The 26818-nt window shown below is 40.2% G+C and overlaps 1 protein-coding gene across 1 annotated transcript in view; it reads left to right on the plus strand.

Moving 5' to 3' along the window:
* The first annotated feature begins 13682 nt into the window (after positions 1–13682).
* LOC124771312 (TATA-box-binding protein-like) overlaps positions 13683–26818 on the plus strand; it is a 48477-nt gene continuing 35341 nt past the window's right edge. The window contains exon 1 of the mRNA XM_047249318.1: positions 13683–14177. Coding sequence (XP_047105274.1) covers positions 13905–14177 — 273 coding nt within the window. The 5' untranslated portion in view covers positions 13683–13904. The remainder of the gene's footprint in view (positions 14178–26818) is intronic.

The following is a 26818-nucleotide window of genomic DNA, read 5'->3' on the forward strand; positions in this document are numbered from 1 at the left end:
ACATATCTCGTGCAGCTGCCATCCAGGAACTACTGATGAATGTGTCAGCAGGCAAGCAGATAATGGGAGAGTAAGATACGGAATGGAACCTGCAAATGCAACAGGTATTTGAGCAAACTAAAGACTGCCTTTCTCGGGCTACGACACTGGCACGCCTACTACCCACTGCACTCCTGCCTATCACTTCTGATGGAGCAGTTCTCCAACAGTCAGTAGCAGGAATACAACTAGCCCAGTCAATGAAGACTAACAAAGGTAGGCAGGGGGAACAAATCTTTGTAGTCATGAACTTCTGTATAATGGTAGACAAAGTGTTATGAGAACATGCTAAAGATCCTGACTGATGGGCAGGGGCAATTAGAGAAGTCAGCCAAGAGGGGGGGGCTAATGGCAGGGGAAGGGGGGTTGACAGAATGGAATATCTCTCAACAAAAGGAGAGTTGGGTTCCCCACTGACAAACTGGCAAAATTTTGTGTTGCTTAAAGTAGCTTTTGGTAACTGTTTCGGGGTTCAGGGTAAAAACGTGTCTACAGACTGTGTGTGCCCAGGAAAATAATACGATTTGACCCAGATGTCCGGCGATTTCGAAGTTTTTGTTGGGAGTCAATAATTCAAGTATTGGTAGGCATACCTGGCATATTTATGTTTTTTGATTATTGTAAGTGGTACTCGTACATTAATATACATGCAGTGTATACCAATAAATAGTAACATGCCCATTTTAAGATAAATGATATTTTTTGGTTAAAATGTGTTTGTTAAAATGTGTTTGAAATACATTGCAACCTATATTGCTACATAATTAGAAAAAAATGATTGAATCTATTGAAGTAATGTATTTGCTGATTTCTAAAGTCATTTTGTTCAGTCTAACATGATACTGCCCCCCCCCCCCTTGCTACAGCCCCTGGCAATGGGTGTGAGCATGGGGCTGAGGATGGGCAGTTTAAAAGTAATTTTTTTATATTTTTCTTGAATATCTCGACAACCGCAGCTTCCACCTAAAATATTTCCCAATACAAAATTAAATTGCATTAAATTTCCTACAAGAAAACATCCTATTACGTTTTTCTCTAAGACTAATAGTTTCCATGTTTCAGGGCACAGAAAAATCGCATTATGAAATATAATATATATATGGTATAAAATTTATTTTTATTGTTAAATTAAGTGGTTTAAGAACAAATATTAAATACGTGTACTTCATCTAACTGCAGGAGCAGCAATTAAATGGCTGTGATGGGATGGAGGGTTTGGTGCATAGACACATGAAGAAAGTGGGTCACCATATTGTGGTCACATACTTCCCTCCATGGTAGGCCTGCAAATTAAAGAGCAAGCAGACGATTCCCCATTCTCTCTGCCCCCCTCCATCACAGAAACCAACTACAGGGTGATTCACAAAGTTAAACCTACCCTTCTGCAGCTCACATTGTGAGTCATTGGCAATGCAGTGTGCAGACATGCTCAAGTGTCTTTATTTTCCAAAATGTGTGTTAACATTACACGAAATACCGATATAAGTTGCTAAGTGGAGTTACAACACTAGTGCAAGAAAACTTTATGGACAGATTGTACATAAATCTCTGCACACTGTTTTCCACTGTTAGAGAGGGAATTGATTTTTTGTCATCCTGTAGAGCCTCTGTAATGTTCTTCTCTGAAAGGCAACCTCCCCGATTCATTGTTGTCAGTGACCTGTGTATTATTAGTGGGAAGGAAATTGGTTTGTAAATGCAGCATCTTACTGATTTCTGTCACTGACAGTGTATCGTAAGCCTTGTAACCGTTTTATTGTCACTTAGTGGTGAATTAATGAAAGGATAGAAATTTACTGCACTTCTCTTACCATTAATTGGGTCACTGGTAGACTGCATAAAGCTCATCAATTCAGGAATTGCTGGCACTTGTACCATGGGCTTCCCTGAGTGGAGTGACTTACCACACTTCATCTGTATATCTTACAAGGAGAGACTGATTATGTTCAAATCTAGGACAGTAACCTGTTGTAATGCATTGCTTAAGTTATAATGAAATATCTGGAAATCCTGAACACCTTGGTGACTTGCTTCTGTTATATAGAGAGTCAATTTAAGCTTCCAGGCCACTGCAGACGCTGGTAGAGCTGATGCTGTGATGATTCATTTGATATCCCTCATGTTACGAAATGTATTTCTTGTATGGATGATGGAGGCAATGAAACAAACATTGTCAAATACATTTTGCCAATATGTTACTCCTGGGACAGACTCTTCAGTACAGTAGATAGTTGACCGCTCCAGCTGTGGAACTATTTTATGTAACAGCTCACTTAATAATTTCAAGACTATATCAAGGGTAGGCCTCTGACCATCTACACAGATCATCGGTCCCTGGTGGATTCCATATGCGATCCATCAAAAGATTGCTTCCCAAGGCGCTTTCACCATTTAGATAATACTGCACAATTCACAGCAGATGTTCGACATCTCCATGGCACAGTCAATATGGTGGAAGACTATCTCTCAGTGGATATTGATCGTGACACTCTAGCAGAAGTACAACTGCGGGTCTTGCCATTGCCTGAAGTCCTACAGGACGCCACAGAATGGCGCGACATTCCCAGCTCATCAACGTAGGTATCATGTGATGTTTCACAGAAATATCTTTGACCCTTCATACCCCTCAGCATGAGGAGAGTCGTCTTTGATAAACTACATGGACTGTCCCATCGAAGTATCCAACGACTGAGACTTGTCACAGACCGCCTCTTGTGGCCAAATGTCAAAAGAGATTGTAAAACTTTGACCCAAGCATGTGTGGGCTGCCCAAGCTCTAAGACAGGATGGTATGTCTGTGCAGCCATGACATGCCCTTTATTCAGTCTCTAAGGGTCAGTTTCAGCATATCCACCTAGACCTTGCTGGGCCCCTCCCCAGGCAACGGACAGGGTAACTCGCTTAGTCGAGGCTATATCAATGTCTGACAGCATGGTGGAAAGCAGAGCAAAGGCATTTGTCCATATGGATTTCCCGTTTCGGCTGCCCTGTCTCTATAGCGACTGATGAAGGCGGACAATTTCAGTAATCACTTTTACAAAACTCTGTCACTTTTGTGGTGTTCAGAACTTCCAAACCACAGCATCCCACCCGCAAAGTAATGACCTCATGGAGTACTCGCACTGTACACTCGAAACAGTCCTCATATACCAAGGAGAGAAAGGATGGAGGCAGTGGAAATCTATTGTGGGGGAAAACTAACTCTACTGATGGACTTCATAGAGCCATCTCAACTACCAACAAATAAATAACTACAAACGCTCATAGCATGATGAAGTGGCACGTCGCCTCTCTGATGATACCATCTGAACAAGCACACAGTTTACACCAACTCTTTGTCCCTCAGGCTCTAAATGACTATGACTATATAATGCAGAGAGATGACACTGTCCACTCTGCCTTGCAACCTTGTACTCAGACCCACACAGAGTGATTAGATGCAGCAAAAATATGTTTGTCATCTTACTCCATGGGAAGATTACTACTGTTGTCATCAATAGACTCAAACCTGTATGGATCTTACAGGATACCTGCAATATGATCAACAATAGCACTAATCGCACAGGCAACAGTACTCACACACTCCAGACACCAATATATTTGTAGTGTGAGTAGACACACAACAGTATTGGTCTGAAGAGATCTCATTTATATTCGTCAGTGACCTTCTCGTTGTGGAAGGACAGCATGAGGAACTGCTGGGCGACAAAAGATACCGGTCCCCATCAGAACATTCTCTCGCAACTACCAGTTCTCATGGGATATTGAAACAGACATTATTACTTCTTGGCTTTCAGCAGCTGGAACCCCCAGTGTCACAGCTACTAAGAAACCACCCTGCTTTAGCTCTTCCGAACGATGCAGGATACATCTGTAGCCATAACATCACTGCATCCGCCACTTCACCCTCTTCCGCACTACAATGCCAATCATCAGTCATGTTATGGACGACCTCATCGACTCCACCCTCAACTCATACATTATCATTTCTAGTGACCAGCAACAATAATGCTTCCCTCTAGCCAGTTGACATGCCTAGAAACAGTGCAGACACGCCATGTTTAGGCACAAAGCTACAGCACAGCTGCTCACACACACCTAGACAAAGAGATGATCGACAACAGCGTTATCCACCTCCCCGCTCCTCCCCCCCACCCCCCCCCCACCCCACCTCCAAGTCCACCACACTAACATGGGGATGCTTTCTAGCGAACCAGCAGCGATTGTTGTAATTAATATAGCGAAGTTCTTTGGTCAGGGTCGCAGCTCTCTGCCACACTACTATCTTTGCAGTAGTTCACCCTGAGCTTTCATTATATACATACGAATTGTTTCCATGTGTTACTACCAGGCAATAAAATGTATATTTTCTCATTTTCTGTCTCAACCATTTGTCTGCGTGCATCCTCACATGGATTCTCTCTATGTGTCTAAGCTTAGTAACCACAAAGAACTGTGGCTGTAGCTGATACAGTGAAATATAAATTCTGTTTAAAATATTGGTACACACCGGAGTAGTTAGACTTTCCTTTCTTTTTATTGTTTCCTATTACAAAATGACAGTAAAAATATATGTGAATTTATTGTAGTTTTGTTTTGTGCGCTAAATAAATAGTTACTTTAACTGGAACCACAATTGGCGAACTCCTGATATGATAGCGAGTATACAAAAACTAACATGTAATTGCTATTGACAGTTTAATGATTTTGATTGACCAGCAATACATATATCGATACTTGCTAAACAGATAGCCTAATTTTCTCAAGGAGAAACCTAATTACTATTTTCCTTAAGTTATTATGCAGTGCACATTCACAATAAGATCTGCAGAGCATGCATGTACCAGAAGCTTGCCAACAAAAAAATTAGCACAAGCATAATTTGAATTTCAATAGCTGATCAACCTTGGCATATGTCGTTCTTCTAACAGCTGGTGGTGTAGTCCTCTCCATCGCATTCCAAAGAGCTGGAACTTGACGTCCCTGTGCAGATAATAAAGCTTTAAAATGTATTGACAGTGCCAGACTGCAATCCATTACCTCATTTACAATGTTTCTACTGCCATTTCTCCAACAGAAATATATTCTCTAAAACTGACCTTAGTCAAGCTTATCACACATTCCTGTTGAGCCAGAAGATGTGTGTAAAACAGAGATGATCACACCATTTGGACTTTTCGTATTTTTAAATATGCCATTTGGTCACTGCAATGCAGTGCAAACATTCTAACGAGTTATTCATTAAATTTTGAATGATTTGCGTTCTGTGTATTCCTGTTACGATGATACTGTCATTCCTTCATCTTTGTATGAAGAACACATAATGCATCTACATCAATTTCTTGAATGGCTGGATAAATATCGCCTTAACACTAACGTGGGAAAATGTATTTATGGAGATAAAGAGTACCAGTCTTGGGTTATTGTGCACCACATTAAGGAATTTCAACATTAGAAGAAAAAGTGCAAGTAACCAAAGACTTTCCTCATCTTAAAATACCATGAGAACTATGCCTTTTTTGAGACTGGTGAATTTCTATGGACACTTATCACCACATATTGCAAAAATACCTGGGCAAGAATTCCAAAGAAGGATAACCACCCTGTTACATGGACCAACAAAGCAGGCAAATCTTTCAGTAAGTTGAAAGAAGAAGTAGCTAATGCAACTTAGCTTGTTCCTGCTTCAACAGATCTGCGTGTAATTTTGATATCTGATGTTTCCAGTTATGCTCTAGGTGCTTCTTTACACCAACTTCGAGAAGCAACATCTGAACTATTTGAGTTTTTCTCCAGGTCCCTCATCAAAACACAACTAAACTGGGCACTCGAAGACTTTCATGATCTTCTGGAAGGAAGATAATTAGACAATAATCACAAATCATAAGCCATTCACATTTGTTTTTAAACAGTGCCCTGGCAACTGGACCATCCGGCATTTCTCAGTCAGTTCACCACAGATATCCGATACCTTCCTGGAGTAGAGAATGTTACTGCACTTACATGTTCCAGAGCTGTGGTCATCATGTTGGCAGATAGTGTTTCATATGAAACTATTGCTAAGGCGCAAATCAATGACCCAGAACTGGCCAAGGTGAAGAATTCAGGGTCCTGTTCCTTAGCATTTGTAACAGTATTGTTATCTGATGGATCTCTCTGTGATATTTCTACTGGTAAACTCAGGTCATATGTTCCTCCATCCTACAAACAACAAGTTTTCCATGCACTATATGTCTTCGTTCACCCTAGCGTCATAGGCATAAGAGACCAGATTCAGCAGCACTTCATTTGGCCTTCCATGAAACAAAATGTAAACCTGTGAGCAAAAACATGTATTCCCTGTCAATGAGCAAAACTTTCAAAACATAAAACTAGTGGATGTAGAACTTTCACTGAAATTGACAATCGCTTCTTGTATATCCATGTTAATGTAGTGAGATGATTAACTTGCTGTCAAGGCTTCATCTGTCTCTTAACTGTGGACAACAGGTTTACATGTTGATTAGAGGCAGTTCCACTAAAGGATATCTCTGCAGAAAGTGTCGCCAGCACTCTCCTAGCATCATACGGTTTGGGGTCCCAAAAACAGCCACTGCCAACAGAGGATGGCAATTTGATTGTCAAATGTTCACTCACCTCACAAAGACCCTATGTGCACACCATATCAAAACCACTGATTGCCATCAGCATAGAATGGCCAAATTGAATGGTGGCGCATCAAGATCAAGGCAACATTAAGAGCCCAATATTCAGATGACTGGGTTGGCAACTTACCATCAGTTTTAAAGGGTGTTTGCGCTTATTTGATTCCAGAATATTTCGCTAACACAGCATATGACTTACTGTATGGTGACCAGGATGCCAGCTGATTTTTTGATCCTACAGCAGTGGAATGTGACATTTCAAATTTCATTTTCAGCTCGAAGCAGCACATTGCATCACTTAAGACAATAAATGTTCGACATCATGCTACAACATCCGTCTTCGCCCACCTTGATCTTATGACTGGTTCAGATGTATTCATAAGACATCATATACAGAAGAACCTCTCCAACCTATCTGTGATTGATCATATTTGTTACATTCGTGCTCAGAAAAACACTTCGCTGTTGAAACACCTCATGGTCAAAAGACCATCTATATCAGGGGTCTCCAAACTTTTTAGTCTGCGGGCCACATTGACTCCTCCATGAAGTCATAAGGGCCAAGATCTACCTAGTGGGATTAAAGCACCTTAGAACTCTACGATCACCATAATGTAAGGCTAAAGGAAAGATGAAATCCCAAATATCTAAGGTTGTGGGAATAGCTAGCACTGAAACGAACTACGATTTTTATTTAATTACATAATTTTGATTGGTGGACATACGTGACCGAAATTCTGGCGTATTTTATTCTGGCGAATTTCACCGACAAAAAAGTATGTCACTGCACATTCTTCACGAAAGCGTCCTGCAAAGTTAACGAAATCTCAAAATCATTACTGAGCCTCCACCTGCTTGAATAGTCCCCTGCAGACATGCAGGTTCCATGGATTCATGAAGTTGTCTCTATACCCATACATGTCCATCTGCTCGGTACAATTTGAAACGAGACTCATTCTACCAGTCAACATGTTTCCAGTCATCAACAGTCCAATGTCAGTGTTGATGAGCCCAGGTGAGGCATATTGCTTTGTGTCACGCAGTCATCAAGGGTACATGAGTGGTACTTCGTCTCCAAAAGGCCGTATCGATGATGTTTCGTTGAATGGTTCGCACTTTGACACTTGTTGATGTCCCAGCATTGAAATCTGAAGCAATTTGCAGAAGGGTTGCACTTCTGTCATGTTGAATGATTCTCTTCAGTGCACCGACTTTAACACCACGTTAAAACTCACTTAAATCTTGATAACTTGCCATTATAGCAGCTGTAACCGATCTAACAGCTCTGCCAGACTCTTGTTGTCTTACATTGGCTTTGCCGACCATGGTGCCGTATTCTGCCTGTTTACGTGTCTTTGTATATGAATACATGTGCCTATATGAGTTTCTTTGGCGTTTCAGTGTATAAACTAAAGTATTAATTCAGATCCTCTGATCCATATGTTGTTATGAAAGAATGTAAATATTTTACTGTATATGTGTAATGTAATCTAAATTTTCCTGACAATGTCCGAAAACTTTTTGTTATATGGATAGAAAATAAATAAATAAATAGATGTCACAAAGAAAAAGCTGGATCCACATGCACAGTATGTAGGATCTACACAAAACGCACACACAAAAAAACTTAATCACTGCAGACAGGACACAACGAGTAACAGAAATTACCTTGCAACATGGAGGTTGAAGAGACATTCATAATTTTACACATTGTTCATGATTAGGTGTTACAAAAATATTATGGTAGAAATTTGCTAGATGCAAGTAGGACTCATGCACTGAGGGTTCCATACAAACTTAATTATGTTTACAGACAGTTCATACATCCTGGGAGTCGAGAATGGCAAGACAACTGTCCCAGGTATTCAAGACTCTCGAGAATCTTTAAATTCTAAGTTTGGGGTCGGATAACAAATAACAAAGGAGTATTTTTCGTGTTATATAATTGCAGATTAACAGTTTTCAGTGTTGTCCTTCAATTGTACTGTAAAACTTTGCTTATTGCTAAATTCCATAATTCTAAGTCAATAGGAAGTAACCTATAGGTTTTGATGAGTGAACTTGCGAGTATCGTAATATGTGACATAACTGGTCATATTGTCTGATTGATTTGTCTTAGAAGCTTATATTTATTACAGTGTCATGGGACCACACACCTTAATAGGTGATATAAATTTGAACTTGATACATCTACCTGTACCTGAGAAAAAGGGTATTTAACAAGCAGACAGACAGATGGACAGACAGATGGACAACAAAGTGATACTGTAAGTGTTCCGTTTCTACTGACTTAGGTATGGAACCCTAGAAATGAATTGCATGCAGCACAAACATTTCAGTGTCAACTTTTGTTGAGCAATAATAAGATAAATATTTTAGTTTCTAAAAATGAATGAAAGTTTTGTTGTTCGTGAGGTATCTGAATTTGCAGTCAAAATGAACTCATTTGCTATGAATGCACCAAATCATATAGCTTTACAAATGCTACTTTGATACAATACTAAGAGGTAGACTTTCATTGCTTCCTGTCACAAACGCGGCGATGTTTAAATCTGCTTGTTCACTCACGTCGTTTGAAAATACTCTTAAAATTCATGTAACAATTTACACTCTCATATATTTTTCATTGTTCATCAGCTAATGTTTTTGTCACATTTTTGTACAGCAAGCAGCGCCATCAATGTATAATTTAAAACCCGTAATATCAGAGATTTTCTACACTCTTGTCTGCAATGATCGGAAAAATGCGTACACTCCGGTTGTCTGTCTCTCACGATATGTGTCCAATACTACCCATCGATTTCTGAATACGGTAGCAAGTCGTCGAATGAATGTTTGAGTGACGTATGCAATTTTTTGATGTTCTCGTTATGGAGATGTAATAATTATTGAATACCATACGACAGAAATATCTACTGTGTGGATTACGCCTCCATGGCCGTGAGCCATCTGTTGGCCGAATTCCGTACTGCTTTCTGCGTTTTCAGTGACAAGCCGCGGCTAGAAGTCGCAAGTAGCAACTAAAAAGCACAGTTAACAGTGACATCTGTTGGCCAAAGTTCATACTACGCTCATCTCTGCGACACGCTATCGAGTCCAACTGCGATTTCTGTGACAAGTCGCAACTAACAAGGGAACCTCCCCATCGCACCCCCCTCAGATTTAGTTATAAGTTAGCACAGTGGATAGGCCTTGAAAAACTGAACACAGATCAATCGAGAAAACAGGAAGAAGCTATGTGGAACTATGAAAAAATAAGAAAAATATACCAGCTGAGTAGTCGATGTGTATGACAGGCAACATCAAGGGTATTGGGAGCTTGGGAGCACCGTGGTCCCGTGGTTAGCGTGAGCAACTGCGGAACGAGAGGTCATTGGTTCAAGCCTACCCTCGGGTGAAAAGTTTAACTTTTTATTTTCAGTTTATGTAACAAACGCTTATATTTTCATCAATTTTTGGGAGTGATTATCACATCCACAAGAAAACCTAAATCGGGCAATGTAGAAGAATCTTTTTACCCATTCGCCAAGTGTACAAGTTAGGTGGGTAGACAACATATTCCTGTCATGTGACGCACATGCCGTCACCAGTGCCGTATAGAATATATCAGACGTGTTTTCCTGTGGAGGAAACGGTTGACCTATGACCTTGCGATCAAATGTTTTCGGTTCCCATTGGACAGACACGTCCTTTCGTCTACTAATCGCACGGTTTTGCGGTACGGTCGCAAAACACAGACACTAAACTTATTACAGTGAACAGAGACGTCAATGAACGAACGGACAGATCATAACTTTGCGAAAATAAAGAAAGTAAACTTTTCACCCAAGGGAAGACTTGAACCAAGGACCTCCTAATCCGCAGCTGCTCACGCTAACCACGAGACCACGGCGCTCCTGAGCTCACACTATCCTTTATGTTGCCTATCTTGCACATGGACTACTCAGTTTGTATATTTTGCTTATTTTTTCATAGTTCCACACAACTTCTTCCTGTTTTCTCGATTGATCTGTGTTCAGTTTTTCAAGGCCTATCCACTGTGCCAACTTATAACTAAATATGAGGGGGGTGCGATGGGGAGGTTCCCTTGTAAGAGTCGCAAGTGGCAACTAAAAAGCGCAGGTAATAGTGTCATCTGTTGGCCAAAGTTCGTACTAGGCTCATTTCTGCGACACGCTATCGAGTCCAACTGCGATTTCCGTGACAAGTCGCAACTAAGAGTCGCAAGTAGCAACTAAAATGCCCAGTTAGCAGTGCCATCTGTTGAGCAAAGTTCATACTACGCTATTCGCTACCGAGTCAAACTACGATTTCCGTGGCAAGTCGCAACTAAGAGTCGCAAGTAGCAACTAAAATGCGCAGTTAGCAGTGCCATCTGTTGAGCAAAGTTCATACTACGCTATTCGCTACCGAGTCAAACTGCGATTTCTGTGACAAATCGCAACTAAGAGTCGCAAGTAGCAACTAAAAAGCGCAGTTAACATTCTTTTCCTAGTGCCATCTGTTGACCGACGTACGTACTACGCTATGAGAGCCTTGTGCCTCACGAGATCGATGTGCTGTGTGTGCATATGAAGGGCTTATTTCAATAGTGGTACAAGTCCATTTTTGTTCATTTTGAGGTACAGAATCGTACCGAGCGAGGTGGCGTAGTGGTTAGACACTGGACTCGCATTCGGGAGGACGACGGTTCAATCCCGCGTCCTGCCATCCTGATTTAGGTTTTCCGTGATTTCCCTAAATCACTCCAGGCAAATGCCGGGATGGTTCCTCTGAAAGGGCACGGCCGACTTCCTTCTCCATCCTTCCCTAATTCGATGAGACCGATGACCACGCTGTCTGGTCTCCTTCCCCAAAACAACCAACCAACCAACAGAATCGTAAAGTTAAATAAGCGCTGAAAAATCTGCAGTTGAGATACCAGAAATATTCAAGCATATGGCTTCTTGCTAGAGATGAACCTTTATTTATGTTTGTTTGGATCATTAATTTCGGAAGCATTATAGACAGAAAAGTGGAGGTAATGGACTTGTACCACTATTGAAATAAGCCCTTTATATTATATGATGACATGCACATTCAGCATCAGTTATGGTTGGTCAAACACAGCTGTGACTCTGAATGTATTATATTAATAAGAAGCAAAATTGCCTTTTTCTCCTGAAAATACCAAGTAACGTAACAAATGTGTTTGATTCTGCTTCCAATAGGACAGTTTTGGTTAATACTCCACATGCCTACAGGACTTTGCAATGTTAACGCTGCGGAACTCTGCCTGCCGCGGTGGTCTAGTGGTTCTAGGCGCGCAGTCCGGAACCGCGGGACTGCTGCGGTCGCAGGTTCGAATCCTGCCTCGGGCATGGATGTGTGTGATGTCCTTAGGTTAGTTACGTTTAAGTAGTTCTAAGTTCTAGGGGACTGATGACCACAGAAGTTAAGTCCCATAGTGCTCAGAGCCATTTGAACCATTTTGAACTGCGGAACTCAGACATCTGTATAAGTGTAATGAAATGAAAACAGTATTATTGAGTCATATGAATGCCTCACTTTTGTTCCGACACACTTCAGGACTGAGGAGAAAAGTTTTACACCTGATGTTCTACATGGCAACTTTACACACAAGACCTTTTTGCCGACACTACTACCACCTACATAAGTAAGCTTTTCCTGTGTTACTTTCAAGTAATGCACTTAAGCTATTCCTTATTTGTACTTCCCACTTTCATATCAACAGCCTCAAAATGCATATTGTAGACTTCGGGATATGTTACAGGTCAGCGTCACACCAAGATTGAGGAGAAAGGGGGGGGGGGGGGGCATGTCACTCTCCAACAAGTGTTTACCAATAAATAAGTGGCGGAAAATTACGGGTATAGGACGGCTTAACATGTGGAAAATGAGATTTTCATTATTCACTCACTGTATTTAACATTTATTATTCCTTTAAAATCGCACAACAACTTCAATAAAACACAGTTTAATCACTCATCTGCACACTTATTTCACAATTATGTCACTTTTGAACTGCAAATCCTCTAAGAGCTGTCTTGAATCTTCACGAGTCTCTCTCAACAGCCTTGATGTGGATAGATACGTACAGCAACCAACAATCAGAGTCAGAACTGTGTCTGCAAAATCACAAGGATTATTAAACAATTTTTGCTGTCACTAATTACAAGCAATGTAACTGACAGAGTAGATTGCTAATATTTGCTGTAATGAAAGCCACTCAGTGGGGTATATTTCACATTTGCAAGAACGATCTCACTGACGTAATTAAGTCCATCGAAACACTTAGAAACTAACCTCTCGTCTGACGAAAACGGTCTAGAGACGCAGTGGCAATTTCTCCAGATCTGTTGACAATGATATTTTGAGTTATCACTTTACTGAGTGACTGAATTGTAGTTCGGGTACCTGTGAACATAAAATATGTTAGAATTCATTTTCTAAACACGAACTATTACGGTACTGTATGGCTACTTACATATTAATTACACTTATTATTTTCACAGTTGTTTCTTTAATATAGAATTAAAGCAAACGGAAGAACAAACGTAAAACATACTTACCAATGACAGGTTTGTTGAGATGCAATTTTCTGTGTGGACAGATGTAACTTCTTCATACAGTGGTAAGTCGCAGAAATCGCAGGAGTCACAGACATCGCAGGAGTCACAGACATCGCAGAAGTCGCAGAAGTAGCAGAAATCACGGAAGTAGCAGAAATCGCAGAAATAGCAGTGGCGGAAGTGTACACGACCTAGGTTCCTTATCTGCGACAAATCACAGTTAAGAATAACAGATACTGAAAAGTAGCATTCACAGAAATCACCGATATCGGAAAATCGTAGTTTAGCCCATCACTATACTTGCGACTGCTAACTGTGACTGAAATCGCAGTTTGATTTTGTAAAGTTGTTATTGTGATATCTGTGACTTCTCAATCACTGTGATTTCTAACCGTTACGCGATTTCCTGCCCACCACTAGTTCTCATTTTTATTGAACCTCTTTGACTGCTAGAGCAGCTCGTAGCTAGTAACAACTTTGCTTGATGTGATAGCGTTGCAGAAGTGAATTATCTGCGTCAAAGAATTGTTTTGTTGTCGTTGAGGGTCTTGCATTTGTTAAGCAAGTAACGAAGTTTGGTGTGATGCTACGAAATACGTGAAAGGGGTAAATCTGTGTACAAGTAGTGACAGAAAAAAAAGCATCCAAAATGGATCAGATGTTACCAAGTCCTGGATTTAGCATACCAAGTATTGGTACTCCAATACATCATCAGGATGAGGATCAGCAGATTCTCCCTCAGGCTCAACAGCAGCAGCAACAACAGCAGCAGCAACAACAGCAGCCCCCTCAGCAACAACCACAGCAGCAGTTAACTTCATCATTACAAATGCCGATATTAGCTACACCTCAGAAGTCAATGCCGGCATTTACACCTGTGGTATTTACGACTCCTCAGAGCTTAATGCAGCCACAAACCCCGGTAAGTGTAATCAAATTTTCAGATTTATTTTGTGGTCGTTGTCTTTTGAAAGCTGGACGTGTAGTACTCACCATCTGTTGTGTCTGATGGATTTGAATTCAACAATGAAGGATGTGTGTGCGCGCCATAATAAGGCCTACGATGGGAACAAACTAACCAATCGAAGCCAAGTATTTGTTTCTGTCTCCCAGTAAACCCTACATAACTTTTACGCTTTAGTTACAGGCAGGAAAGGCATGGTTACATGCTTGACACCAGTTGTACATGAGTTTAGAAGTTATTGTTTATTTTGTGAACATTACGTTAATGGACAGATTTGTTCTTTAACTCCCTTCGCAAGCTATTAGACTGTGTTACCCGTTACATTTATTTAATTTCTCATTTAGACATGGATTATCAGCAGGCTTTCTTTTAACTGTCTATACGTTTCTGCTGGAGAAATACTCAGTGTGATTTGATTTAGTTCTATTTTGTATTTGTTGTAAAACTATGGTTTATAGGCTAGTCTGTATCTTGAAAGCTCTTGCGATCTTATCGACATAATAGCTTAGTGAATAATCGTCGAATTGGAATTTATTCATTTATTTTTCCCATACTGTAAGTGTAATCAACAAATCATTTGTAATATTATCATAAGATGAAATAGAGGTAGCCTAAATAAACACTTGTAAAGTCACAAACCTGACACATCCCCAATAGGCTACAATAATAGTGAGAAGAAGAAAAATGGACAAATTAAATGGGCACAAAAGGCAGTTACTACTGATTATTGGTGCTTGTTGTGAATTCTCTCTTCAGCCATAATTAGTGGCAAGCGATTATACAGAAACCAGATTAGGTCACCGATTTAGCTGTCATATGGTCCATCAGTGACTAAGTTTCAGGGGTACCTGAAGCAGACAAGTCAAGAAAAAGATTCAGCGCATTGAAAATGCATATTGGACCCCTTGAAATCTGGTTGTGGTACATTGCATTGCGTTAATACTTGTTCCAAAGTGGCAGCATAATTCATCCATTTTTGTGCCAAAGTCAGATTTAACTCAGAATAGTGAAGATCATCCTTTCATGTAGTGTTGTAGCTGTGCACTTCGCTATTATTTTTGAATTAGGTTGGGTTATTAATAACAAATTTTGTAAGTGAATACATGTATTGGGAAGGTACAGTGAATATTCCCTAAACAAATGTCTGCGAGGTGATCTTGGGTGGGCTGCAACTATTGTTGTGATTACACACTTTTGTACAATGAATACTTTTTCTCTTAATGATGAATTACCCCAAAATATGATGCCATATGAGAGTAGGCTAATCTACTAATATCATTATCGGACATTGAGACGCTGCTGAAGAAGCTCTGCTCCCTCAGTTAAAGATGACGGGTGACAGATGCAGAAGAAGAGCAGCTGCTAGGATGTCACTGAAAAGTACTTGGGGGGGAAAAAAAACCTGGAGGATGAGAAGATGAGAAAAAAGAGAAGTTCAAAAATTCCCTCTGGGCATTTGCTTCATATGGTGTCGAAGGTTTTTGGACTTCTTGATAATTTTTTACATTCGCCATAATTCATTTTATTTATTTTCTTGCATTCACCTTTTATAAAAAAAATATCTAATTTATTTTTTTATGTTCACCTTTTGTGAATTAGTTTATAATTGGTGAATGTGATACGAAAAAAATTTTCATTTTTATTAATTTTTCTAAGTACTTTAATATAAATATACTTTTTTAAATGAAATTATGTGAGCTAGGCCTGAAAATTGGATTATAGCAGATAAACTTAGTAGGTTGTATGTAACCTTACATGAGCTTGTGAACGAGGTCCAAAATTTGTAATAACCCTAGTAGCTTAAGTAGCTGAACCTATCTGTGTCAGGATATCATCAATGTGTTTTTTCCAATTCAATTTCCCGTCAGTGCACACATCCAGAAATTTTGAATATTTCTCATTAGCAACAGACTTCTGTTCAAAGTCTATATTTACCAGCGATGTTATGCCATTTACTGTACAGAATTGTATATACTGTCTTTTCTCAGAATTTAGTGAGAGTCCACGTGCAGAGAACCACTTAACAGTTTTCTGAAATATATTATTTATGATTTCCTCAGCTGATTCTTGTTTGTCGGGTGTGAGTACTATGCTTGGGGATTACAGGAGTGTCCAATTCCACCCATCTGCTTTGACCCATGTCATCATCAGCGTGGCAGAAATGGCTATTCTAAACGTCTCCAATATGGCGCCTGTGGCGTCACTACATACACGGCAACAAACATGAAAATACATGTAAATAAGACGACAACATCTCCTTCCAAAAATACAATGAAACTAATGAGACAAAGGGTGGGGAAAAGCTAAATATAACATTAAAAAACACACCACAATCAAAAAACACATTTAAATGTACAGGAATCGGACACTTCCTTTGACCTATATAGGTCAACCACAGCTGACAATGCCAAAACACCAATACCTAGAACTAAAACTACGAAAATTGGAATAGGACATTTCGCTTGACCTGTATAGGTAAACCACAGCTGACGATACCAAAACACCAACACCTACAGCTGAAACTACATAAATTGGAATCGGACGTTTCCCTTGACCTGTATAGGTCAACTACAACTATTGTTACCTAAAAACCAACACCTACAACTATGAAAAATAAAACCACAACACCTCAACAATCTAAAAATCAAACATCCCTGGACATATATTAAAACACATTCAATACACCACAAATACACGAAACGTCACAACCTAGAAGAATGGACAAAAAAAAAAAAAAACACACATACTTACACCAACAAATTCTGGCACTGCAAACTAGGTCCCCCCCCCCCCACCCCCTCCCTACACACACACACACACACACACACACACACACACACACACACACACACACACACACACACACACACACACACACACACACATGTCCTTGATCTGAGATGATGGAACTTGGGTCAACCTCATGTTCTCGCAATAAATACTACACTTCACAGTCTCAGCAATCAGCTCAAATAACTGGGGCAATTTAATAATGGACAACATGTCCTCATCCATCTCAGACTGCAACATACCACTGTTATATTTGATTGTCATATCCATACCTGACAACAAAGCCACACAATAAATTAAATGTCTTACTGCACTGCAAAAAGCAAGCAAATAACAGCCAGTGATAAAACCACATACATAAACAAAGAAAATTAATTGATAACTCACTGAAAAAATCTTCCAAACCTTACATCCCGAACTACAAAGACTGCCAATGACTTCATACATCTAACACCAAGGTTAAGATGATTCCAATACAGCACATTACACTCGGTACGCACACACACACACACACACACCGCCACAGCCACCACCACCATCAGACACAACAAGATGACATCCACAAACACAATGAACTTCTAAACTCCGCACCGTAATGGTGCCACACTCCACAACACCCTTACGTCACTGGTCAAAGCAGACAGGTGGAATCGGACACTTCCATTGTCCTTACACTTGTATAATCAGCAAAAAGAACTAGCTCTGCATCTTCATGAATATAGAGTGGCAAGTCATTGATATATATGTCTGCTTGTGTGTGGATATGTGTGGATGGATATGTGTGTGTGCGAGTGTATACCCGTCCTTTTTTCCCCCTAAGGTAAGTCTTTCCGCTCCTGGGATTGGAATGACTCCTTACCCTCTCCCTTAAAACCCACTTCCTTTCGTCTTTCCCTCTCCTTCCCTCTTTCCTGACGAAGCAACTGTTTGTTGCGAAAGCTAGAATTTTGTGTTTGTTTGTGTGTCTATCGACCTGCCAGCGCTTTCGTTCAGTAAGTCACATCATTATAACAATAAGGGATTCAACTGTGAACCCTATGGGACACCATTCTTTATACCTCCCCAGTTAGAGGACTCTGCTGATTTTTACAGACTATCTGTACTGTTAATTTCAATCTTCTGCATTCTTCCTGTTAAATATGAATTAAGCTAGTGCACTGTCCCAGTCATACCACAATATTTAAGCATATATAGAAGAATTTCATGATTCACACAGTCAAAAGCCTTCTAGAGATCACAAAGTATCTCAGCTTGTGATGTTTGGTTAGTCAAAGCATATATATCATTTTCTGTTGAAAAGCCTTTCTGAAAACCAAACTGACATTTTGTTAGTACTTCATTTTTACAAATTTGTGATGCTACTTTTGAATAGGCCTGCATTACTTTTTCAAGAATTTTGGAGAAAGCTGTCAGAAGTGAGATTGGGTGGTAGTTGTTGGCATCAGACCTATCCCAGTCCGTCTAGAAAAAATGCCCTGTTTCAGTGAATGACTACTTATGTGGCTGAGAATCGTACTTATCTGTTTGGAACAAGCTTTTAGTACTCTGTTGGAAATGCGATCAATTCCATGTGAGCTTTTACTTTTGAGTGAATTTATTTTTTCCTAATTTCAGTAGGCGAGAGGGGTTGACTTTCAATTTTATCAAATTGCATAGTTATTGCCTCTTCCATATACTGCCTTGTATTTTCTAATTGGTAGCTGGATCCTATTTTCTCTACAGCACGTAAAAAATTATTATTAAAAATGTTTTCTACATCAGACTTTTTGTTAACAAGCTTTTCATTGAGTTTGATAGAAGTACAGTCTTCCTGTGCTCTCGGCTGCGTGTTCTCTGTAACAATATTCCAATTGTTTTAATTTTATTATCAGATGTGCTAATCTCAGACATAATTCACATACTTCTGGACTTTTTCATAACTTTTCTTAATACATTCCAGTAGTTTTTATAATGTTCCATTGTTTCTGGATCATTACACCTTCTAGGGAAATACGGAAGCCTCCGATCCCGCCCATCTGCTTTGACCTATGGCGTCACAAATATGGCGGAAACGACCATAAATCACAATTCCAACATGGCGTATATAAAGTCGTTGCGTGCACATTATGAGGACGAAAATACATCGAAAAACAAACACACACACACTCCACAAAAAGCCTAATGACCCTAACGGACAAGTGCGGGAAATAGGGGGTTTTTGGATGGGGACAAACTGAATATAAACAAATTTAGAAACCCACCCCCGTACAAAACCACACAGAACAACGAAAAAAACCGACATCATGAAACTCCCCAAATACCACTAAACACAGTGTCATCTGGAATCAGACACTTCCCTTGACCTATATAGCTCAACAGCAACTCCCGATCTCATAAATTGGGATCGAACACTTCCCTTGACCTGTTATCCTTAAGACATCTCCACATACAGGCATCCCTGGTCCGAGACACCGGAACTTTAAGTAAGCCTCATTTCTTCATAACATACTGAACACTTCATGACTTCATCCAGAAATCCAAATGGTTGAAGAAATTTTACTAGAGACAATGCACTGTCCCCCATCATAGCCGACAACCGAAAACTGTTGACCCTGTCAGTCATATCCATACCTACCAAAGACATAAAAAAAAGCAATTTACCAAAATTCACACACGACACCACACTCGCAAACTAAACCAAAAACATCACCTAACACACCACTGGAGAGCACCACCGATTGCATCAAAATGACACTTACAAACACGCCACTCTCACGAACTAAATTCCGCGCCGTCATGATGTCACACACCACAACAGCCTTACGTCACGGGTCAAAGCCGATGGGTGGGATTGGACGCTTCGGTCGACCCCCTTCTAGCTGCAAGATACATTTCCCATTCCTCCTTACAAGATAATTTTATCCCTTTAGTAAGCCATGGCTTTTTAGATGATTTCTCATGGAAACTGTTTTCAAATATACTCACAAAGGTATCATGAAATAGGTTAAATTTTAAATTAGCATCATGTTCCCTGCACACCTCATCCCAGTCTAGCTGTTGCAAGCTTTTCCTAAAATTTTCAATTGTTAAATCATTAATTGAATGCACTATTTTGGTGATAGACTGATCTATAGGGCAGCCCAAGCTCTGGATTAGGTGGGGAGTTAACAGTTTGGTTGAGAGTTGGCAAAGCCAACAGAAGCAGGAAATCTGGTTGCTGTGATAAATTGACTGGTGGCGAAGCCCAATGTTTATGTCCACACTGTATGTCTTACATGAGTTTTGTTTCCTATTAAGAAAACCCAGCATTAATTCACAAAGCGTATAATGAGCAGGGCACCAGTGAAACCAGATTTTCCATGACATTGTGAACTGATTTGTTGTTATTGTTTCAAAGGCTGGTTTGCTGCAGTTCTCAGTGCTAGTATGTCCTGCTCAAGCTACAATTTTTACCAGTAGCTCTTCATTAGTTTCCAACTTACCCATCTGATCATCAGTGTTCCTCTTTAGTAGGCCTATCTCATTCCCAAAGATTCTATTGCCTTTTTGTCTTAACTGTTTATTGTCCTTGATTCACTTCTATACAATGCAGCACTCCAGGGAAAAACCTTTGCATAGGACTTCTTAGCATTTCAATTAATACTCTTCTCTTTTTCAGAAATACTTGGCATGTTGTTGCCAGTCTGCATTTTGTGTCCTCTCAACTTAGGCTATTGTTGATGATTTTGCTACTTAAATAGCAAAAATTATCTATTACTTTAGTGTATTGTTTGTTAATCTAACTCCCTCAATCACATGGTTCAGTTCAATTATAGTCCATTACCCACTTTTTACTTTTGTAGATATTAAACTTGTAAGATCATTTCAATACACTATCCATTCCTTTCACCAACTCTTCTGAGTCCTTTGCCATTGTTGACAAAATTACACCTTCATAAGCAAACCTTAAAGTTTAAATACATTGTAGAAACTTCTGGTAGAATGAAAATAAGTTAGCTGTAAAGGAAGCAACTCACCACATTGTAGAAGTGTTGAGCCATTGACAATCACACAAAATGCTAAGTGTGTGCGTGTGTGTAGGGTTGGCGAGTGAGTGAAAAGTGGCTGATGGCTTGGAGAAAGGCAGCAGGTGTAATAAGAATGTGGGAGGGAGACACAGCAGATGTAAGGATAGAAATAAGATACACAGGCACTGGAGTAAGTGCATTTGTGCAGTGCACATTGACAATAATGTGGGTGAGCAGACTGGGAAGGTGTGACAGGACAGAGGAAGGGGAGACAGTTACATAGAGTGCATGGGTGCAGTGAGTTGGTGTTGATTGAAGGTAGGAGGATTAAGAGAATGAAGGATGTGTGTTGTAAGGATAACTCCCATCCATGAAGTTCAGAAAAGCTGCTGCTGGGGTAAAGGATCCAGATGGCACGGATTGTGAAGTAGCTATTGAAATCAAGCATGTTACACTAAGCAGTTACTTCTTGCATTGGGTGGTCAACTCCGCTCTTGGCTACAGTTTGGCAGTGACCACTAATTTTGGTGGACTGCTGGTTGGTGAGCAAACTGATGCAAAGTGCTGTGCAGATATTGCAGCAGAGCTGAGAGGCTACACTACATGCAATGAATTGGAAGTGTTGATAGACAAGTGCAGGAATTCTTTCAGTGGCAGCACTCATATTATAGATATGAACCATTTTCTTCCCTGACTCCCCACCCCAGTACCTCCTGGATTTCAGTGCATTACTCTTGACGCCGCCACCTTATACTCGTGTCCACGGCCTTGCTGCTATTGAACCCTAACTCTCCCAATGTCCCACTGACTCCAACCTGCCAACCTCACTTGTACATTCAACTATTTATATCCTCTCACACAGCTTCTCCTGCTTTGAGGGGAAGATATACAAGCAAATCCACGTCATGTTCATGGGCCTTCCATGGGACTATCTCATTCCAGTCTGTTTAGGGACTGTTTAGAGGTAACCTTCCTGGCCACTCCAAATGCCTTGTTTCATCTGGGTTCATTGATGATATCTTCAAGATATGGACATAGAACCAAAACACCCTATCCTGTTTCCTCCACAGCCTCGACACCTCTCCCATTCACTTCACCTGGTCCTCCACAGGCCAGCATCCCTCCTTCCTGATTGTTGATCTCCACGTCTCTTCACCCGTACCGTAATTCATATTAAGCCCACTAACCATCAATAGTGCTTAGCATTTTGACAACTGTTATGCCCTCCACGCCAAAAAATCATTCTCATGGAGCCCGGCCACCTGTGGATGGTGTGCCTGCAGTGACGAGAATTTCCTTGCTCAGTATGCTGAAGGTCTTGCCAAGTTCTTCACAGACAGCCACTATCCTCCAAATTTAGTCCACTAACAAATTTATTACTCTATATCTTCACACACTTGAATATCATCCCTAGATTAGGAACTGAACCATGTCCTTCACCAGGGCTTCGAATATCTATTGCCATATCTGGAAATGAAAATCGTCCCCATAATATGTAGGTCTACCATCCCATCCCTTTTAAAGTGGTATTTAGCTGCCCACCCAACATACACAATATCCTAATCCAGCTTTATATCACTGCCATTCCCAGCCCCTTACCATAGGGGTTATTTTCATGTGGCATATACAGATGCAAGACATGTGGATTCACTCACCCAGCACATCCTACTGTAGTCCCGTAACAGCTTATCGTATCCTATCAGAGGCAAGGCCACCTATGAAAGCAGCCATGTCATATACCAGCTCTGCTGCAATTTTTGCACCTTTTTTTGTGGGCTTGGTCACCAAGCAGCTGTCCACCAAAATAAGTAGCCACCACAAAACTGTGCACTTGGTGATCAACACATCCAGTTAATTGCACATAGCCTAGCCTCTCAGCTCTGCTGCAGTTTATGCACAGCATTTTGCATCAGCATGACCACCAGCCATTGGTCCAGTAGAAGCAATGGTCACCGCAAGCTGCAGGCAAGAGCAGAGTTGACCACCCAGTAGTGGAAAGAGCTGCTTAGCCCAAGATGCTTGATTTCAATTTCTCCTGCACCAGTGTACCTGAACAACTTAGGTAGGAGTCAGCCTTGCAACATACCCTTCACTCCCGTAATCTTTGTGGTCTCTATCTCCAATAACCAAATGCACCAGCACCATCTAACCAACAGCCTTCGTTCCTCTATTGTCACCTCCTCCCAATCCACTCCACCGTATCATCATTGTCATTGTCGTATGCTGCATGAACTCACTGGCCTCCGTGCCTGTGTATTGCATTCTTATTGTGTTCCTCTGTTGCCTCTCACACTCTTGTTCCTACCTCACACCCCTGCTGCCTGCCTGTGAGCTGTCAGCCATTCTTCCCCAATGCTCCCTCCTGTTCCCACTTGTTTTCTCACCTCACCCACCCCTTCCAACACAACCTCTACCCCATTCTACTTGCCAACCTGTAGACCCAGCAGAGAGAGAGAGAGGGGGGGGGGGGGGGAGGAGGGTCACAAAACAGGAAGGCAATGAATTTTTTTTTATTTTGTTTTTGTGTGCCTGTTGATTTTTCCTCAGTTTCCTATACCGTTTACTCAATGTGCCAATTGATTAACATCAAGGACAGGCTACAACCTTGTCTCACTCCCTTCTCAACTACTGCGTCCCTATGTTCCTTGACTCTGTGTGTAAGTGCAATATGATTTGTAAAAGTATGTTTTAAAAGTGATTTCAGGATTTCTGCTATTGTATTTTGCCCCCAATTAGTTCTTGTTTGTCCCACATAAAGACTCTCATTTTGTCGTTGTTGCCAGCTTGATGCATTGCCGTTTTGACAGCTAAACAGATTTCATTCAAAATCTCTCTATCTAAAGCCCTATAATACTTTGTTTTATACCTGTTTCTTAGAAGTTTCTGTGCAAAATCTGTTTGCAATGGATTATTAGCAATTTCCATTATTTTTTTATTTCACTTCAAAAGGTTTTTAAGAAATAAAGTAGCAGAAAAATAAGACAATTGAAAAATCCCAAATTGTTATACTAAGTATAAACTGTATTCATAAATCCAGTGCTTGGACTACAATTTCTCTACCTAGTCCTGCCCAGAAGAAAAGTTTAGATTCCATCTTGAGATATGATACTACTACATCTTTATCCGTTTATCTAAAACATCTAAATCTGGGTTTTGACAATGTTATGAAAAGGATAGATTGCTACTTTCCTTATAGGGGAGATGTTGAGTGACAGGCACAAGAGAAAGACTGCCATACAAGTCAGTTTTCGGCCCAAAAATTCCTTTTTCCGAATTGGACAGAACACACACACACACACACACACACACACACACACACACACACACACACACACAAACAAACAAAACCACTGTCACTGGCTGCCTGAGTTCTCTTTGGCCCCTGCCTCCCATGTACTGGGCTCCTAGACCAATTAGTGGCATGCCACTCATAGTTAAGTAAGCAGTAAACAAAAAAAGTTTTCTGATTCTTGTTTAATTTGTGGATCTTTAATGTGACAAGGAATACAACTTCTCTTTAAGAACTGATGTGATTGAACAAAACAGTGATTTACTATTGTAACAGGAGAAAAAAATTGTGTTAAAATATGCTTATTCCTAAAGGTACCTGGAATTTTGAGTCTCAAAACTTTTTCTTTGTCGTGGTTATGCTCACTAATAAACTCAAAGAAAACAGAAATGTGCTTCAAATCTAGAATATATAAACATCTATTGAAAAGAGGAAGTAATGGAATACGATGTGCCATACGTAATGCAGACAGGACACACTATTATGCCACAGTAGTCGACGCCATAACAGCTATGTGTTTGTAATCTCTGCATGAAAGTCATAGAGTGGAAAAAAGTAGAATAGACCACTAATTACACAATTAACAACATTGTAATTAAAGTGAAACCACTTACCAAACCAGATATTGCTGTCAAAAGTTTTAGAATGCTCAACTGTAGCTTATAGCCATCAAATATTTGCTAGTTCGGTTTGTTCAGTGTTTCTATGACCCCATTTTCTTCTATAACTAACCTGCAAAAACAAAAAAAACTAATTAATGGTTTTGTTTTTTTTGAGATATATATATATATATATATATATATATATATATATATATATATATATATATATATATAGAGAGAGAGAGAGAGAGAGAGGGGGGGGGGGGGGCTTCAGTCATCAATATTATATTCACTTTCACTATGTATAACAGTCTGCCCAGCTGGGGTACTTTTTGGTACCACGACTGTAGAAATCGAACGGTTTGGAGGCAAAGAACTCGTCAAGCCTTGTTGAAAGCACACTTTCATCCAGAAAGGAAGTTCCTTGAAGGTTGTTTAGTAGAGAGCAAAAAAGGTGAAAGTGCCAATTCCTCTTCAGTGCTTTTTGTCACTGTGGCAGAGAGTGGGTGGGCATTATCCTGGAGTAACATCACTTCATGCAGTCTTCAGAGTCATTGTTCGTGTAATGCTTATGCTAGACATCTCTGTCGTTGACATTATCTTTAGTGGATGAACCCAGGCTTTTATACGGACAGTTGTTGTTTCGTTTGGGCTCAGGCATTCCTTTCCTTTCGTACGCCTTTTCTCTATTTTGTGTGGCACTCTTTAGTGGTAATTGAAAAACAAATTTTGATAAGAGGAAATTAACTGGAGTGACAGTAATTAAAAGAAGCAGCCAAGTAAAAAAAGAAAGAAAAAAAAAACACAGCACCACTAAGAGAGAGTTCATAATTCAAGATTTTGTCTAGCCTGCTTTGGTACCATTGAGTGAACGGTATCTGTTGGCCGTACGCCGATCATTAACGTTATGCTTTATGCACAGAAGTGGTGCCTGGAAACTGTGTTAACAGATCGACTTAACAGATCTTAGGGACCAAGAATAGCTGCTACAAATTCGAACATCAATGCTGTTTTGCAGTGGCCAGCAAACAATATGTTGACAGTCTTGCAGTTCTTCTAGCTGAAACGTTGAAAAGTTGGCAGGCAAGGTTAATGTTGTTGAAATTAAATGTTGGTAGGCCTAAACAATAACAATTATTCATATATATTGATGATACTTTTACATAGATAAATACTTTACATACCTTGAAAAAATCATTCGAGAGAGTGATCATTGAGAGACAGCCAGACGGCGCTCATGTTTATATACAAGTAGACAACTGAAGGCAACAGTACTGTCATTTTTTCCTCAGTCTCTTCCTGTTCTGGAATCCTCTTCAGTGAAAACATGTTGGAAAGACTTCGTTTCTGTCACAGCTGATCACATAAAATTTGATTGTTGAGACGCTTGCGCTGCATCTGATGCATTATTTGACAATTAAAAAATCTCACATTTAATCCTAGTATGCATACCCTGGGTCCAATGGGCCTGCAGGGAGTTTTAACTTTTAATTGCTATGTGAAAGACTTAAAATTGTGGCCCAACTAGTCAGGTATGCTCAATTGCAGTATTCAGAAATACATTAAAGGTACCATTAGAAATCTGTGTCAATAGTTTTAAGTGTCACATTTTCATCTTTGTACCACACATTTACGTAATCTTGGTCTGGCGGACACTGTGGTTTGTGTTGTAGTGTCGTCAAATTAGACTGGGTTGTAATCGATTACATTTTGTTGGAATTCAGGGACTGCATTATTGGTATACCTACACATTGTTGTAATTGCAGAAAATATGTTGTTACAACTCTTCCCTATGGGCCCCACTTTCACTGTTCCCCTGATGTACTCATTCCTTAGCCTGTCCTTTCGTGTCACCCCACTCATCCACCTATCATGCTCGTTTCTGCCACGTCCATCTTTCTCTCTTGGGCTTTTGTAATTAGCCAAGAGAAA

This window comes from Schistocerca piceifrons, unplaced genomic scaffold, assembly GCF_021461385.2.
Source record: "Schistocerca piceifrons isolate TAMUIC-IGC-003096 unplaced genomic scaffold, iqSchPice1.1 HiC_scaffold_936, whole genome shotgun sequence".
NCBI lineage: Eukaryota > Metazoa > Arthropoda > Insecta > Orthoptera > Acrididae > Schistocerca > Schistocerca piceifrons.